This window comes from Schistocerca americana, chromosome 5, assembly GCF_021461395.2.
Source record: "Schistocerca americana isolate TAMUIC-IGC-003095 chromosome 5, iqSchAmer2.1, whole genome shotgun sequence".
Taxonomy (NCBI): domain Eukaryota; kingdom Metazoa; phylum Arthropoda; class Insecta; order Orthoptera; family Acrididae; genus Schistocerca; species Schistocerca americana.
In genome coordinates, this window is record NC_060123.1 from 489,145,794 (window position 1) to 489,163,965 (window position 18,172).

General features: G+C 39.6%; 1 protein-coding gene across 2 annotated transcripts in view; it reads left to right on the forward strand.

Moving 5' to 3' along the window:
• The window catches only part of LOC124615629 (myosin-9-like), a 246,316-nt gene that overhangs the window by 163,072 nt on the left and 65,072 nt on the right, over nucleotides 1-18,172 (forward strand). For both annotated transcript variants that reach the window (XM_047143635.1, XM_047143636.1), the window contains exon 14: nucleotides 15,274-15,404. In XM_047143635.1, coding sequence (XP_046999591.1) covers nucleotides 15,274-15,404 — 131 coding nt within the window. The remainder of the gene's footprint in view (nucleotides 1-15,273; nucleotides 15,405-18,172) is intronic.

An 18,172-nucleotide genomic window follows, 5' to 3' on the forward strand; every position in this document is an offset into this window, starting at 1 on the left:
GTTTACCGATATGAACAGTCACTTATCACAGAGATAAAGTCATAAAATGTTGGAAAACAAAACACTGTCTAATTCCGCAAAGATACCCTGCTTGCAGCCAGCGAGCGGCGCCGTCAGAGGTGACATGCCAAGTTGCTACAACCATTTAGTGCGCGTCAACTTTGAAGTGATAAAAAACACACTTAGAATTCACTTAGAAGGTTGAAACTTGATTTGTTTTATTCAGAAAACTCCAAATAATTTTAAAATGAAAAACCAAAAAACATTAATTTTGTCATTTTCATCGTTCTGACTCCCCTTACGACAAGCACTTTGATTCACTTACCTTTGGCTTATTGTGTCGACATTTACTACTTCTGCTGCCGACTGTTTGTTATTGTATGTATTGACAACATAACTATGTGATTTACCAACTGAACTTCAAAGTTGCGGGTAACTTCAGTTTTACGTCTGTTGGTACTTCCCCTGATTAGGAGTATTACAAATAACACTAGTCAACAGCCATTTTGCATCTGGAATGTGTTACATCAACTAGTATGTATTTTGGTGTGTAGAATCCGAATATACCTTTCAAAATGTTTCCAGCTAGTGCCATTTTTGAGTTTTTAAAGGTTTTTTATTTTTCGTATTCAGTATTTCACTTTTTGCTATTCTTCTCTTTTGATATGTCATTGTTTTGGATTTGCAGAGGAGAGCTAGATGATCTACAAATCGTCAGTAAATGGTTGGTGTGGTAATCCAGTGGTGTGAAAGAGATCCTCAGCAAGTGTTTCCTGTGAGAGGCAGTGCAAACTTTTTGTGTTTAAAGCTTACACTAAGAAAAATGGCAACTAGTAAATCTTGTTGCTGTCTAAACCACCCCGACAACATTTGTTATGTGTGTGGGGAAATTCGCTCCAAAAGCCCAAAGAAAATCAATCACTGATTTAGTTAAGAAAGCATATAAATTGTATTTTGATCGTCCTGTTTGTGATCAAGGTAAATTTTGCACATCATATTGCCTGCATAACCTGTACTACAACCTTAACTGAGTGGCTGAAAGGAAAACGCTGAGCCATGCCATTCGCTGTTCCGATGGTGTGGTGTGAGCCTAAAGACCATTATTCAGACTGTTACTTCTATCTTATAAATATTTCGGGACATTCAAGCAAAACTAGACATAAAATAAAGTATCCAAATGTATTTTCAGTGGATTTGCCTGTGCCCCACGATGAGGGGTTGCCTGTTCCTATCTATAATTTGAAAGCCACGGAACCAGACACCATGTCAAGTGAATCAGAAAGTATTGAACATATAGCAGAGTACTGCCCTCAAGATCATGACACTTCGCCTCAGCTCTTTAATCAAAAGGAATTGAAGAATTTGGTTCACAATCTAAAACTTTTGGAACAGCAACCTGAACTCTTGGGGTCAAGACTGCAACAACGGAACTTTCTAGCTCAAGGGACAAAAATTTCCTGTTTCAGATCAAGAGGTGCTTCCTTCGGTCAGTATTTAGATATGCAGAATTCAGTGTGTGTGTGTGTGTGTGTGTGTGTGTGTGTGTGTGTAGAGATGTCAATGGTCTGATGATGCAGTTAGGTGTACAACATAATCCACAGGAGTGGCAGCTATTTATTGACTCCAGTAAAATCAACTTGAAATTAGTACTCACCATATAGCAGAGACGCTGAGTCGCAGATAGGCACAACATAAAGATTTCACCCTTGTCAACAACACACACACACACACACACACACACACACACACACACACACACACAAATGCAACTCACACACACAACTCCATCCTGGATTTTCCATTGTTTGAAAGCAGGACTACGGCATAATGGCAATGTGTTCCCATTGGTACCTTTGGCTTACACAGTATACATGAAAGAAACTTATGAAACCATGGCTTTGCTGCTAGAGATGATCAAATATATATGGGCCATGAATGGCAGCTTTGCTGTGATTTAAAGGTTGTTGCACTCCTTACAGGTTTACAGGCTGGATTCACGAAATACTGCTGCTTTTTGTGCCTTTGGGACAGCTGTGACACCAAGAACCCACTACACAGTCAAGGAATGGCCTGTAAGGAAGTCATGTGTTCCTGGAAATGTAAATGTGAACAATGCCCCATTGGTTGAGCCTGATAAAATCATTTTGCCTCCCCTTCATATCAAGTTGGACCTTATCAATAACTTTGAAAAAGCTCTTGATAAAGAAGGTGAGGCCTTCAATCACTTAAAAGGAAAGTTTCCTAAATTGAGGCAGAGCTGAAAGAGGGCATATTTGTTGTACCACAAATAAGACAATTCCTGAAAGATCCAACCTTTGATACCAAACTCACAGATATCCAATTAGCTGCTTGGTCTCCTTTTAAAGCAATTGTGAAGGTCTTTTTGGGTAACAGAAAAGACAAAAAGTATGTTACCATTGTGAATGATCCATTGGACTACTATATGAACGTGGGGTGTAGAATGTCACTTATAATTCACTTTTTACATTCTCACCTTGAATTCTTCCCAGAAAATTTGGGGGCCGTAAGTGATGAGCTTGGATAACACTTTCACCAAGACATTCTTACTGTGGAACACCGTCACCAAGGCCATTGGAACCCACTGAAGACGGGTGACTACTGATGGGGTCTCGTTAGGGATAGTAATGAAATGGCAAACCAAAGACGATTAAAGGTGAAAATATTTTCTGAACTAATTTGGACCTTTTATTGGCATCATGCCCATATATACATACAAAATAGTATAGATTTCAAACATTCTGAATGTGTATTTTTGTTTGACTTAATTGTGTCAATGTTCTCTATTACCATTTTTTATTCTGCTGAGTATCTAGGAAATGTGATGTCATGGAGAAAAACTGATTTTATCAATGTATTCAGCACCCCAAAATTAGGTAAATCCACTCATTTACAAACCAGATGCAGAAAAAAGTTTAAATTTGTTAACTAGTGTAATTGGTTATTTACAGTGAAATGACATTGGCCTTTTCCTACATCAATTTGTGCTTGGTATGTACTAAATGTATCTGTACCAAGTGAACAATCAACTATTAATTTCTCTACTACCAAAAAATTGCACTGTACAGAAAACTGTTCTAATTGTACCAGTGGCAGTTTGTACCTTGCAATTTTGCACTGGCAGTGTGGGGTATATGCCCACATTTCTTCAATTCTTGAAAGAATCCGTGTGACATCAAGTTAGTCATAGCACCTGTGTCAAGCACAATAGTTACATCAAGGTCAAATATTTTGGCTTTAATAGTAGCTTGTACCTTGCCCTCTGTCAAGTTTTTCTACATACCCTCATTGCCTCGATACAGATCATCTCTCACATCATTACCATGATTGTATCTGATAAAACAAGTGTCGATCAAGCTCATGCTCCCACTCTCCTCCAAGGTCACAAAACGCGTCCCTAACATGACCGGTTCAAGTTTTCCAGCGTTGCAGTGGCATCGGTCTCTTAGTTAGGCGTAACTTCCACTATGTGAACTGTTCGTGTTTGATTATGCCAATTAGTATCCTGTGAGGCTCTCAACTAAAATTCTCTTTACCTCTGCGTGTTATTTGGCATATGTGCGTTACTTTGCTGGCCGAACTCTGCTGTCTGTGGGTTGTTCGGTTTATGGTATTCTTCTGTGTTTGCCAAGCCATCGGCTGATTATTGCCGGTAGCTTGTCTGTGCACATATTGTACAAGCTGGCCATACGCTACACATCCATTGTAATTGTTTTCGCTAAATTTTTGGCCATTTCTTTTATATCTGCCTTTGAATTTACAGCTTTCTCCATTGCTGTTGTGATTACCATTACCGTAGGTCTGTGTTGGGTAAGGTTGCCATCTGTTTTGTACTACGAATCCATTGTTTACTTGTTGGTCCATAAATTTCTGTGGCGCTGTCAGCGAATTAACAGACTTGGATTTTACTGATCTCTTTTCGTATATCAAATCTATTGAGTCCAGTACAGATATAAAGTATTCGGTATCATGTTCCAGAAGGGTAATGAGTTTTTCCCTAATGTGGGCAGGAAGATGGTTCTTTAAAATTTTCATTACATCTTCTTGAGATACCGTGTTCATCCAGTATCTGGTTTTATTCAAATATTTTTCAAAATAGCCCTTTAAGCTTCCATACTCACTATTGAATGAATGGAGCTGGGTTGAATACTTCATTCTGAGCCTCTCTTGTACGACCTCAGACCAATACTTATCTAGAAAGGCTCTCTCAAACTGTTCATAGTATTGGCAACGATCAGCCATGTCAGCAGCCCATAGCGGAATGTCACCCTGTGTGTATCCAACAACAAATCTAATTTTCTTGGCTTCGGTCCAGGTATGAGGTAAAATATTTCGAAATGTTCTGATAAAGACCACGAGGTGTTCTTTTTCCTTCAGAGGTAAAAATCGGAAATTGTAAATGCCTAAGTAATCCCTCACCTGCAAGTAATGTTGAAATGTTGACAAACATGCCGCACTGTCACTGACAGGCGTGTTTATGATTGCTTGTGGCGTTGCACATGGCAACTGCACTTGCTCGACTGGTGCAACTGCCGGCAAGTGTTGTTGCATTGTGCAACCTTTGCTATTTTACTTTGATGAGCTAGCCCCCATATTGTGGGTAACCAGTGAAGGTATCTAACTTCTCTAAAAGCATGGGTTTGTTTTATGTCATACGGGTATAACCCCACTTTTACGTTCCCAGAATTAACATTTTCCCGCCGTTTATAACATTTTTTTATCGGTCCCTTTAAATTTCTTGGGCCCACAATATCAATTTGCACCTGATTTTGCACCAACATATTTATAATTTTCCTGTGATTTATGCATGACAAAAAAATGTTTGTGGAGAAAAAATGATGTTGGACATTCAGTAGTGTTTGCAAACATTACATAGTTTAGTTTCTTGACACCAGGGCACTCTACTCAGCGGATTTGAACCGGTGAACATGGGAAATTTGGAACAATTCGTGCCATATAACCTGCCACTGCCAAGCTCTACTTGGCGAGGTGGCTGATGTAACTAGGTTCGTTCGACTGAAGATATCATGACCAATCACAACCATTTCCAAACTGTCTCTACTGCACAAATGCAGTTTCGTGATTGTTGTGATCATCTTTATACCTTTGTCGGACTGTATTTAGTGTGTTTCAGTGTATGGCCACTTGGACCGCTAGTTGACACAGTCATTCACTTTGCGTTGTTCAAATGGTTTTAGTTTAAACACAGTGCCGGTTACATGTTTAGAGAATTTATTCTCATTTTCAAGTGCGGTATTTACATACGTATTTTTTGTGATGTTACACAAACAAACAATGTGAGTGATAGTGTGCGTGTGTGTGCGTGTATGTTTCCACATAACTGATGAGACACCTGATAACCTCAAAAAGAAAACTACAGCGCAAGGGACAAAGAATAACATATTCAGACACCTTACAAAATACTTATTTACATATTTGCAGTTGACAATAAGAAAAAATTCTCAAAAATGATAAGCATGAAAAATACGTAAGTAGTGCAGTATTTCATTATTTAAATAATGAATGACAGCTGCAGGCTTTCAAAAACATGTACATAAAGTGCAAGAGGGTATTCTATACGTAACTTTTACAGCTTAAAACATTATTTCCCACATTTTACATTTTCCTGCGTTTTACATTTTTTTAATCAGTTGAAAAGTGTAAAAGCGGAGTTTCACTGTTTTGGAATGTGAGTAGTTTTAGCAACACTGCCTCATAACCTTTCCTCTGCTGCCTTTAAACCTGAATCTATTTTAGGTTGAAGTTGACTTTCTTTCTCTTTTGAAGCTTCTTTTTACAGTATCTACATAAATATTGCGCTATTGACACTACTTTTTCAGCAGGGCTGTTGCCACTTATCCAGTGTCTCGGCTTCAGCTTTTTCAGTTATTTCCTTTACAACTGCACATAATTTATCACTCTGTTTTTTGGCAAATTCTGACTCTCTACTTGACTGGTCTAATCTTAGACTCAGCTTTTGTAATTTTGTAGGTAGGTTTTTGCATACGTCTTGCAGCTCACTGACTGCGTCCGTCACATTTTATACCGAAGCATTCACTTGGGATTGCATCTCCTCAAGTTGAGAATGCACTTGACTAAGGTTTTGTAACTCACCTGCAAGTTGTTCCTGTTTATAATCTATGGATGTTACTTTTTCCGTTAACATATTTATATTGCGAAACATTTCGTTAATTATTTCTTGTTTTAGTTGTTTACTGAACTCGGTCAACTTCCTGGATAGTTCATCAGATAATTCAGTGCGTATAGTTTTGCTCACCTCATTTCACTGAACTGTTGACTGATACTATTCCTGAAATCGTTAAATCCCTGATTTTGCTGTGTAAGCTGTTGTCCTATATTCTCCTGATGTCTTGTGAACTGCTGTGTAAACTGTTGTGTTATGAGTTGCACGGGCTGTGTCAAATTATGTGTTTCGCTAGTATTTACATTGCTTTTATGAGCTGTTTTCTGTTCTTGTGTTCGTGACGATGTGAACAGATAATCAAAGGATTTTTGCTGTCGCACACCTCAGTTTTACTATTTGAAAAAATGTTTCCTAGTGAGAACTGAGAAGTTGTCTTGCCGAGCGTCATAAAAATGACATCATGATTAGTTATATTACCGGTGTCATCATTTTTAATAGTGGGATGCCAACCTGGCTGTTTTGGTAGCCATCAGCCACTTCACGATTTGGCATGTTATTCTGTGTTCAAAAGTATCCGGACACCTGGCTGAAAATGACATAAAAGTTTGTGGCGCCCTCCGTCAGTAATGCTGGAATTGAATATGGTGTTGGCCCACCCTTAGCATTGATGACAGCTTCCACTCTCACAGGCAAATGTTCAATCAGGTGCTGGAAGGATTCTTGGGGAATGGCAGCCCATTCTTCATGGAGTGCTGCACTGAGGAGAGGTATCGATGTCGTTGGTGAGGCCTGGCACGAAATCGGCATTGCAAAACGTCCCAAAGGTGTTCTATAGTATTCAGGTCAGGACTCTGTGCAGGCCAGCCCATTACAGGGATGTTACTGTTGTGTAACCACTCCGCCATAGGCCGTGCATTATGAACAGGTGCTTGATCGTGTTGAAAAATGCATTTGCTATCCTCGAATTGCTCTTAAACAGTGGGAAGCAAGAAGGCACTTAAAACATCAATGTAGGCCTTTGCTCTGATAGTGCCACGCAAAACAACAAGGGGTTCAAGCCCCTTCCATGAAAAACACTACCACACCATAACACCACCTCCTCCGAATTTTACTGTTGACACTACACATGCTCGCAGATGGCGTTCACTGGGCATACGCCATACCCACACCCTGCCATCGGATCACCACATTGTGTACCGTGATTCATCACTCCACACAACGTTTTTCCCACTAGTCAGTCATCCATTGTTTACGCTCCTTGCACCAAGCAAGGCGTCATTTGGTATTTACTGGCATGGTGTGTGGCTTATGAGCAGCCACTCAACCATGAAATCCAAGTTTTCTCATCTCCTGCCTAACTGTCGTAGTACTTGCAGTGGATCCTGATGTATTTTGGAATTCCTGTGTGATGATCCGGATAGATGTCTACCTATTGCACATTACAACCCTCTTCAACTGTCGGTGGTCTCTGTCAGTCAACAGACGAGGTCGGCCTGTACGCTTTTGTGTTGTATGTGTCCCTTCACATTTCCACTATCACATCAGAAACAGTGGACCTAGTGATGTTTAGGAGTGGGGAAATCTCGCATACAGACGTATGACACAAGTGACACCCAATCAGCTGACCACGTTCGAAGTCCGTGATTTCCGCGGAGTGTCCTATTCTGCTCTCTCATAATGTCTAATGACTACTGAGGTTGCTGATATGGAGTACATGGCAATAGGTGGTAGCACAATGCACCTAATATCAAAAATGTATGTTTTTGGGGGTACCTTCAACTGTTGCCAAACTCGGATTTCCGACATCTTGGCATATTGCATTTTGTAATGAGTTTTCAACAATGGTCATTTCCTGTGACTCCATTGTGAACACTGTTTAACAAAATTATGAAAAAAAAAATCAAATTTTGTTTGTATCTGTACTTTTCAATTAAAGTAGATTTATGTGTGTATTCATTAACAAACCAGATTATTCTCTAAAACAGTCTTATAAAATTTGAATGGCTTATTTTGCACTTCAATGTTGACTTTATACAAATTTTCGTCTTTTCTATAGAAATGCACTTTCCGTAAAGGATATTAATTAGAAGGAAAATAGATTAACTACTGCAAGAGAGTGAGCACCAAGTGCGGCCATGTAAGCATGTAGGTTCCTACCTTAACCCTCCATTGCTCGTGCGGATGACACTCATCATCCATATGACTTTCCTGCTCAATTTTGTCTGACAGCTGGATTGAGTTCGCGCCATTTTCAGTACCTTTCTGTTAAGTCTCCAGATGTTAGCTCCAGTCATTGTTGACTTTCAGTTACAGAAGATACATTGTTTATGAACAACCACCCATGACACACTTACGAGGTCAGCTTTAACTTCAGACTCAAAACTGGAGCTGGTCTATAATGCACTGTATAATCAATTTTGTCCTTTTGTAAACTCATCCCCTTGGCTACTTCACTATCAGGGGATTTAACATTGGGGGGGGGGGGGGGGGGGGGGGGGGGGGGGGGGAGTGAAACATCATTCGCAGTACTACATGCTGACTTGAGCAGAACAACGGTCTCTGAACATCACAGTATTTTTGCGTTTGTCACTTCATCTTTTATTGTCATTCTGTGGATGTGCAAGAATTGATCCACATTGCTTTTATTGATCTGGTTGAGTCTGTAGATGTTGTAGTGGAAGTAAAATCTGCCTGCTGGGTTGAAGTCGTCACTGTTTGTTGTGTATCTCGTTACGCGTGATGAATGAGTGGTACTTACTTGTCAATTAATAAAGCTTTGCTCCGCACCCTAGCATGACTGAACTCATCAGATGAGCCAAACAAACTGACTGAGTGAGGGAGGTTTGGCAACCCTGTACCTGCCAAGTAACAGTCAGTGCAAGTTGAGAACTCATTAGTGGCATTGTGTTTCTTGACCCTTTAAGAAACTACACACATCAAAAAAAAGTTTTGCATCACTCCGATTCCCAGAACTCCTGAAGATAGATGTTGACCGTAGATATTGTATCACAGACACAGTCCCTTTGACTGTTCTGGGACATCACTAACCCCTTGCAAAGATGTAAACAACCATGCATGAGCAGCGCATATTAGATGGAGGGAGTCCGACAGCCGATCAGTTCCAGTCACTCCACCATGAAGGAGGTACACGGCTTGTGTTGTCTGTAGTTCAACCATGGCTAGATGTTCAATGCCATGTTTCGATCGAGTCCGCATTGTTCCCTTGTGCCAGGAAGAGCTCTCAACAAGGAAAGTGTCCAGATGTCTCGGAGTGAACCAAAGCGATGTTTTTCGGACATGTAGGAGGTACAGAGAGACAGGAACTGTCGATGACATGCCTCGCTCAGGACGTCCAAGAGCTGCTACTGCAGTGGATGAACGCTACCTACGGATTATGGCTGTGAGGAACTCTGACAGCAACTCTACCGTGTTGAATAATGCATTTTGTGCAGCCACAGGACGTAGTGTTAAGACTCAAACTGTGCGCAATAGGCTGCATGATGCACAACTTCACTCCTGATGTCCATGGGGAGATCCATCTTTTGCAACCATGACACCATGCAGCATGGTACAGATGGGCCCAACAACATGCAGAATGGACCGCTCAGGACTGGCATCACGTTCTCTTCACCGATGAGTGTTGCATTTTCCTTCAACCAGACAATTGTTGGAGATGTGCGCCGCTGGTGGTCATGGAAGGCACTGTATCACCTGTACGATACGTGAATGCCACCCTCAGATCGATATTGCAAGCAACAATATCGGAAGCATATTGACAAGGCATTAATCGTTATGGACTAAAATTCGCGCCCCATCGTCCACATTTTGTGAATGACTTCCTTCAGGATAAAGACATCGCTCGACTAGAGTGACCAACATGTTCTCCAGTCATGAACCCTATCAAAAATGCATGGGATGGATTGGAAAGGTCTGTTTATGGACGACATGACGCACCAACCACTGAGGGAGGGATCTACGCACCTCACCGTTGAGGATTGGACAATCTGGACCAACAGTGCCTTGATGAACTTGTGGATAGTATGCTGTGACAAATACCGGCGTGCATCAGTGTAAGAGAACATGCTACTGGGTATTAGAAGTATCGGTGTGTACAGCAGTCTGGACAACCACCTCTGCAGGTCTCGCTGTAAGGTGGTACAACATGCAATGTGTGGTTTTTATGAGCAATAAAAAGGGCAGAAATGATGTTTATGTTGATCTCTTTTTCTAATGTTCTGTACAGGTTCTGGAACTCTTGGAACTGAGGTGATGCAAAACTTTTTTTGTTGTGTGTTTCTAGCTAATTTTACATGTACAGTATAGTGCCTCTGTTATAAAGTCAAAATATATTCAGGCTGCTGCACTCTCTGCCCTAAGTTGTGAAGCCTGGATGGCATATTCCTTAACCACCCTTTTGTTCCGGCTCCCTCCTTGCAATGATTCGCCTCCCTTTTGTTCTGCCTCACTTCTTGCTTTGTCGTCGTTGTCATCCCCCACCCCCACCCCTACCCCCTGACTGAGGTGCTCTGCCGTATTAAAATCTTTGAAGTGCTTTAGGACTAAGACTGTTCATTGTAAATATACTAATCTTAATTTAAAGGCTAGATTCTATACCAGCATGTGTGGTGAATTGTTGTAGATGAATGATTTACCTGCTAAATTTCAAATATGGTGTTACTTCACATCCACTATATGGATGATGTCACACCAAAATACATAAATGCTTGCAGGAATTATTGTGTTCATGCTATGTTTGCTTGCTGTCATTTGATGTATTTGCTCTCCCCCTCCCCTTATTTTTTTTTACCTAATCAAGTCTACATAGTAACTGCTTCTGTTTTTGTGAATGTGTATTACAGAGGTAGAGGATAAAAACAACAGAAATGTGTTAGCTACACAGTAATCAAAGATAATCTCTAGATCAAGCTACTCGATCCGAAAATCACATTCAAGACTTACTTCTTTAATTATTGACAAACATACATATTATTGTTATTTTCCCCTTTTCCGTGCCACTTAGTATCTCCCTCGGAATTTTGTCTCAATGAGGTTTAGGGTTATATCAAGTTATATTTTTTTGGCTGTGGATGGATGAACTGTAATAATTTTATTTGAATTTAATTAACACAAACTGTAAGTTAGTGATTAGTGTTTCATAATATTGGAATTTTGAGCAAGCATGTAATAATGTTGGCTACTGAAAGCAACAGCTCGTTTGTTGTGTGACCGATTGTTAGCTCGGTAGCCTTTCCTCGGTCAATGTCGTCTCTCTCCCCCCTTCAGCAGAGGATGAAAGTACTGCTTCAGTTGTATTGTTCTTTTTATTTTCCAATAGTTTAACCATGACTGGTTTCGGGCTTTTCCATGCCCATCATCAGGTGTGATAACGTTGTGCTGTGGCCACGATTGGAGATTGTAGGAGGCGTTGGAGCCTCAGTGAATGGATTGTATTGCAGTGAACAGCTGATGCTAGGGTGACAGGTCCTATTCTATCCATTTCTTCATTGCCACTCCAGACCATCAGACAGAATGCTGAATGCTCGCAAAGATCCCTAGACCTTGCGATGGGTGCTCACAGCCTCACTTCAGTGGGTGTTCAAATATTGTACAGTATTTTTAGAATTTTGGAATAAAAATCGTTTAAAAGTTGTTGCATTGCTCTTTGAGAATACGTGGCACCAAATAAAGCTGGGTATAAATTTTACTGTGTAAAGGTTCTCATAAATCTCTGCAGACATGATCACAAAATAAATAAATTGTTTCATTAGGAAACGTATTATTCAAAGAGTACAGGTTTTATACTTTGGGGCACTTCAGGAAATGAAACCCAGGACACAACAATGCATTTTGGAAAAATCTTTGATGCGCAGCAGCATGTGAACTGCATATTTGTGTAATATGGCAGGTTAGTTTCCGAAGTACTGATGTAGAGATTCCAATATGCTTTTGTCAGCCAATTGTGGCTCAGGACACTAGATGTAATCATCCAGTAGCAACATCACTGTTTCTTTGTGGCAACACACAAATGCCTCCGATAACACTAAGCATTTAGTACCATTAAAACAGAAACCATAACTCCCGAAGTAATATTCAGACTATGTAGCAATGAGAAAAGCGATGCATTCAAATACATTTAATGTTGAGGGTAACGAAAAAGTAATGTGTTATTTCTTACGAGCGATGGGCTCGATGGAACATTGCAGATAACCCCTGCAGTGTTTAGTGCACAGCAGTGAAATCTATAATCATGTGTGTCAGAAATATCAAGCTGCTGCAATTTAAGCTGTGCTTTTAGTTTCCTGCCTAACAACACCCTTGTAAAAAACAGAAAAACGTTTTGAAGATGAATATTATGTGTGAAACCTTAGCTTTTCTTGTAGCTGTACACCACATATATTAATTTAAACTATTAACTTTTCCTCTTTGTGTAGTTGCTATTGGCTGACTACATTATGTGTTCTATGCTTTGAATATCTGCAATCATTGCTGGCGAGATAACATGACATGAGCTATAATTGGCTGACAAAAACGATTTTAGTTCTCTGGAAGCTTCCATGCTGTAATTGGTGGAAATCCTATTTAAATTTTTGCAATATGAAAATATGCAGTGTGTGTGTGTGTGTGTGTGTGTGTGTGTGTTGCTATGCATCAAAGGTCTTTCCAAAATGCATTGTTTTTTGTTGGATTTTGTTTCCGAAAGTGGCAGGAAGTTCTAGGACTGATAAGTTCTACATCTACATCTACATCCATAATCTGCAAGCCACCTGACGGTGTGTGGCGGAGGGTACCCTGAGTACCTCTATCGGTTCTCCCTTCTATTCCAGTCTCGTATTGTTTGTGGAAAGGAGGATTGTCGGTATGATTCTGTGTGGGCGCTAATCTCTCTGATTTTATCCTCATGGTCTCTTCGCGAGATATACGTAGGAGGGAGCAATATACTGCTTGACTCTTCGGTGAAGGTATGTTCTCGAAACTTTGACAAAAGCCCGTACCGAGCTACTGAGCGTCTCTTCTGCAGAGTCTTCCACTGGAGTTTATCTATCATCTCCGTAACGCTTTCGCAATTACTATATGATCCTGTAACGAAGCGCGCTGCTCTCCGTTGGATCTTCTATCTCTTCTATCAACCCTATCTGGTACGAATCCCACACTGCTGAGCAGTATTCAAGCAGTGGGCGAACAAGCGTACTGTAACCTACTTCCTTTGTTTTCGGATTGCATTTCCTTAGGATTCTTCCAATGAATCTCAGTCTGGCATCTGCTTTACCGACGATCAACTTTATATGATCATTCCATTTTAAATCACTCCTAATGCATACTCCCAGATAATTTATGGAATTAACTGCTTCCAGTTGCTGACCTGCTATTTTGTAGCTAAATGATAAGGGATCTTTCTTTCTATGTATTTGCAGCACATTACACTTGTCTACATTGAGACTCAATTGCCATTCCCTGCACCATGCGTCAATTTGCTGCAGATCCTCCTGCATTTCAGTACAATTTTCCATTGTTACAACCTCTCGATACACCACAGCATCATCTGCCTAACAACACCCTTGTAAAAAACAGCAAAACGTTTTGAAGATGAATATTGTTTGTGAAACCTTAGCTTTTGAACTTGAACTGAAAATTTGTGCTTTATAGGCCTTCTCAACATTTACTTTGTATGTCAGTGATAGAACTACCAAGTTGTTGAGTAGAGAGACTTCGTGGCTATGGGTAATCTGTGTAAACCAGTTGTAGAGGTTTGTCATTGATGCATCATGAACATGGATGGTGTCAACCTCTTCAGCATCAGCTAAGGCCTGAAGATGGTGCACTGAAGCACCGAAACTGGTAGCCATACAATAAATGAAGTCATAAGAACAGTTGTGGATGTTTCATTTTCTTACTTCCAAATTTTGGGTTTTTGTGGTTACCTTAAATCACTTAGTGCCAATACCAGTATCGCTGATTTGAAAGAACATGGTCAGTTACTTTACCTGCCTGATCTTATATTGATTCCTCCTACGTATATCTCTAGAAAAGACCATGAAAGTAAAATTAGTGAGATTTGAGCTCACATGAAGGCTTACAAACGACTGTATTCCTGTGTATTATTAAGAACTGGAATGGAACGCAGGGAAGTACATGAAGTACACTCTGACATATACTGTAAGGTCGATTGCAGAGTACAGATATAGGTGCTCTTCCTCTAAAGACCTCGGCATTAACAGAACACTTAACACTAACTTGCCTTACCTTCTTTGACATTTTCCATGTCCTACCAAGCTGTTACAAATATGTGTGTGGAACATACAGATATCTATGTATCTAACTAACTTGCCTTTTCCTGTCCATCTAGTCATTTTCCTCATCTGTCTTGAGTACGGAACTCATGCATTGTGTACATGATTTCAGTTTTAATGTAGTCTGTTTTTCTTTTCGGCATGTTGAATATATCTTGTTTGATTTTCAGATCTACTTTCAATTTTGCTCTAGTGTATGTTCTTCCATTAGCCGTTGAGGTTTGTTTCCTCTAGAAGATGAGTCAGATATTTTGTATTAACGCATATTCCTCCTCCTCCTCATCCTCTTTCTCAGTTTAAGAGTATGAAAACTTAGAGATTATTTGTATAGTTCAGGTAATACAGAATTTCCTTATCTGTCTGTCCTGAATTTCCCAAAATCGTAATAGCTGCTGCTTTATCTTCTATTGGTAATCTACACAATCATTTAAAGAAACATTGGAATGCTTGCTCCATAAAATTTTGTGTGAACTATCATTTTCTCTTCCTGTAGCAGAAGTACTACTACACTATTGTACTCCCAGATTTTCAGGTGAAATATTCTTCCTTCAAGTTGCAGACTTTCTTAAATAAATCCTGAAGATACATATACTGTGTGGATAAACAAACAATATCCTTATACCAGTCTTTGCGTACTCAGGGAAAAATTATACCTGGCCTCCTCAATGCTTATTTTATTTTATTTAGAAAATAGTTTACAAGATAAAATACATATCCTGTAACTAGAAAAAACTTAGGTTATGATTTGGTACATTATTCAGTTTCACTATATACATTTTTGGTCATATTCTTTATCAGTGATTTAAGCAACTTCATTTCCAGTGCATCAGAAGACCCTGTATTTGCCTTACCACAGGATATGGATAAACGACAAAGTATCGCTAGTGTTGTTGATGAAAGGATTACTTATGTTACAAGAAGGAGTGTGCACAAAGCAGTCCCTGCAGGAATGGGTATGTAAATTAAGTGTGCAAATGCCACCATATGTTTTTTAATATGACTGATCTGAAATATTTATGAACTTAATTCGTATATTTAATGTCTCATAGGTGGCAATTTTCATGTATAACTTTTAAAAAGACATCATAATCGCCTTTGACTGTTGAAATCCATTTATTTTCACTATTGCAGTTTTGGCCTCAAGGCCATTAACAAGTGGTATACTGCAAAAACACTGTGCTTTAGCATGTCGAGCATTAAAAATCATAAAAATTTCTGTGCTGAACCTTTTAACACATATGTTCCTACAACCTACTGTTTTTGTACGCTGGGAATATGAATGTATTGTGTATTTTCACACCAACTGCTTCAGTTCTCATGTAAATAGTGTAAAAGAGAAGTAGTTCGTTGGGATGTATGTTAAAGATAGTAACATTATTTAAAGACCTGGAGAAGACATGACTCCTTGCTCTTGCTCTTCCCCACCTGCAGCTGAAAATTTTAACCAAGGAACGGTCATGGGTGGTGAGCAGTGAGCTTGCATTAAAACAAGAGTGCTGCTAGAACACTGCTAGTGCAGGAAGATAGTCATTGGTTTCTGTTAGTTCTGGAGACTATTTGAAAAGCAAAAATTTGTTGTGTTAATGATACAGCAGAAACTGGAAGTACTACACAAACTCAAAGAAGGCAGTATTGGTATGCAAAATCTGGCATTGATCACAGTGTGGGTGAAACTGCAATATGTAGTATACGGAAAAATAAAGGCAGAATAATTCAATTTATTGGCAATTCTGACTTGTCTAAAGGTTTGCCAAAGTGAAAGGCCATGAAAATATCTGCATACACAGAACTCAGTAAAGCCATTGCTGGAACGGTTTCAAAAGAAAAGATAGAGCACTTAAGTATCTGGCCCAATCATCGCTTTGAGTCTAGATTTGCTCATTCGAGCTTTTTCTCACTCTCAGTGAAGTTGGACCTTTCCAAAGCATGGATTGGCACTTACTTTCTGGATCATAAATGAAAAACCAAGATTTGGCGCAGTATCACATTTTCCAAGAAATAAGTATAAATTTCAGTGGTATTCAAAGTGTCAGTATAAACATTTTTGTTCAATCATGAGAATTTTCAACACCAGTTTCTCACATACTTTTCTCATATTAAACTGGCTATGTAAAATTTGCCTTACGCATTCTTTGTCAGTTCCTAAAGTTTCAGCAATCGGTTGAATCTTCAGCTGATGGTAAGATTACCTATTCTTCGATATTTTCATCTGTTTTTGGTGATGCATAGTACCCTGCGCACGAGTCTAGTCGTCTTGGCCATATTGGAAAAATGTGAATAACTAAAAACCTCGCGTATGTGATAAACAGTCTTTGCTATACATTTCTTTTAATAAAACAAAAGTTTCAGCAGCAGGTTTTCAAAGATTCATATGAAACTTCACAACAATTTGTTTATCTGTTATTATACTTATCATTTTTCCTACAAAACAAAATAACAGATATTGAACGAAGTCCGCGGCCACACTGGTTTGTCAGTGTGCTGCATTTGACTGAGAAGGCTTCAAGCTTCATAAGTATTGGTGGTTTATCTTTGGTGCGTGCATACTTATGTGACAGCATCAGTCCCATCATTTTATAGCAATGCCTCATACTCAGTGCAGATAAACATTTGGAGGTGAAAATAAGATTTTAAGCATTGGAGTGATTATTGAAGCAAATAATGCTAATTTGAAAAAATGTGGTGAAACAAGAATATTAGGAAATGGAACTACGGAGTAAATGTTATTCATCCATTTCCTTCTGCTTTTACAACTGGACGAAGTAATAGCTAGACCGAGTCACAGTCAAATACAAATTGCAAGAAAAATGAAATAAAGAAAGTTCCACAGAATAAATTCTGTGATAAATTAGTGATGCAGAGAATTGGGTGGCTCTGTGGTAAAGTGCCAAGCATGAAATGTAACCTCTTCAACTAAATTATTTTATTTCTTAACAGTGAAATGATTTAATCTGGTTGCGATTAGATTTGACAAAATATTGTCACATAGAAGGAGGTGTAATCAGGTGGATGATGAACACTCACTTCACTTAATGAAGGTTTATTCAGCACTTGCACATACAAGAGTGTGGAGTGAACTGCCTGTGGCCAGAACACATACGGTATATATACAGTTACAGAACATTCCAGTACAATGATTCTTGACATTTGTGGATACTTCTAGAATGTACTTGAACCGAATATAGAAATCAAAATTCAACAGTTCAGATGAGTTTTGAACTGATACCCTCCATGCAACAGTTTAGTATCATAACCACCACACCGTGGTGACTGTGCTACTCTGCTTCTTCTGCGACATTGTTCCCTCCTTAAGAGATCAGCGTCTCAGTGTCCTAGTCCGCGAATGAGTCATCGGTCCTGCATACTCCGACTCCCAATGACTGATGTTCGCCCTGGCGGTGATCTTCTTAGAACTTCCTTTGCCGCTATGCTCTTTGTCAACTTTCCACTTGTTGCCTGTCGCTGGAGCTTCGAATTTACCCTGGGTTGCAGGATCCTTATAGGGCTTCATTTGAAGGGCGTGGACCATATCTCGGACCTTTCGTCGCCTTGGCTCGGGGTAGAAATCTTCAACTTCATATGTAACATCAGACAACTGTCTTACAGCCTTGTAAGGCCCAAAGTAGCGCCTGAGGAGCTTCTCAGAGAGACAAACCTTCGGAACAGGAATGAACATCCAGACTAAGGTCACCAGGCTGGTAGACAACAGCACGGTGGCTCA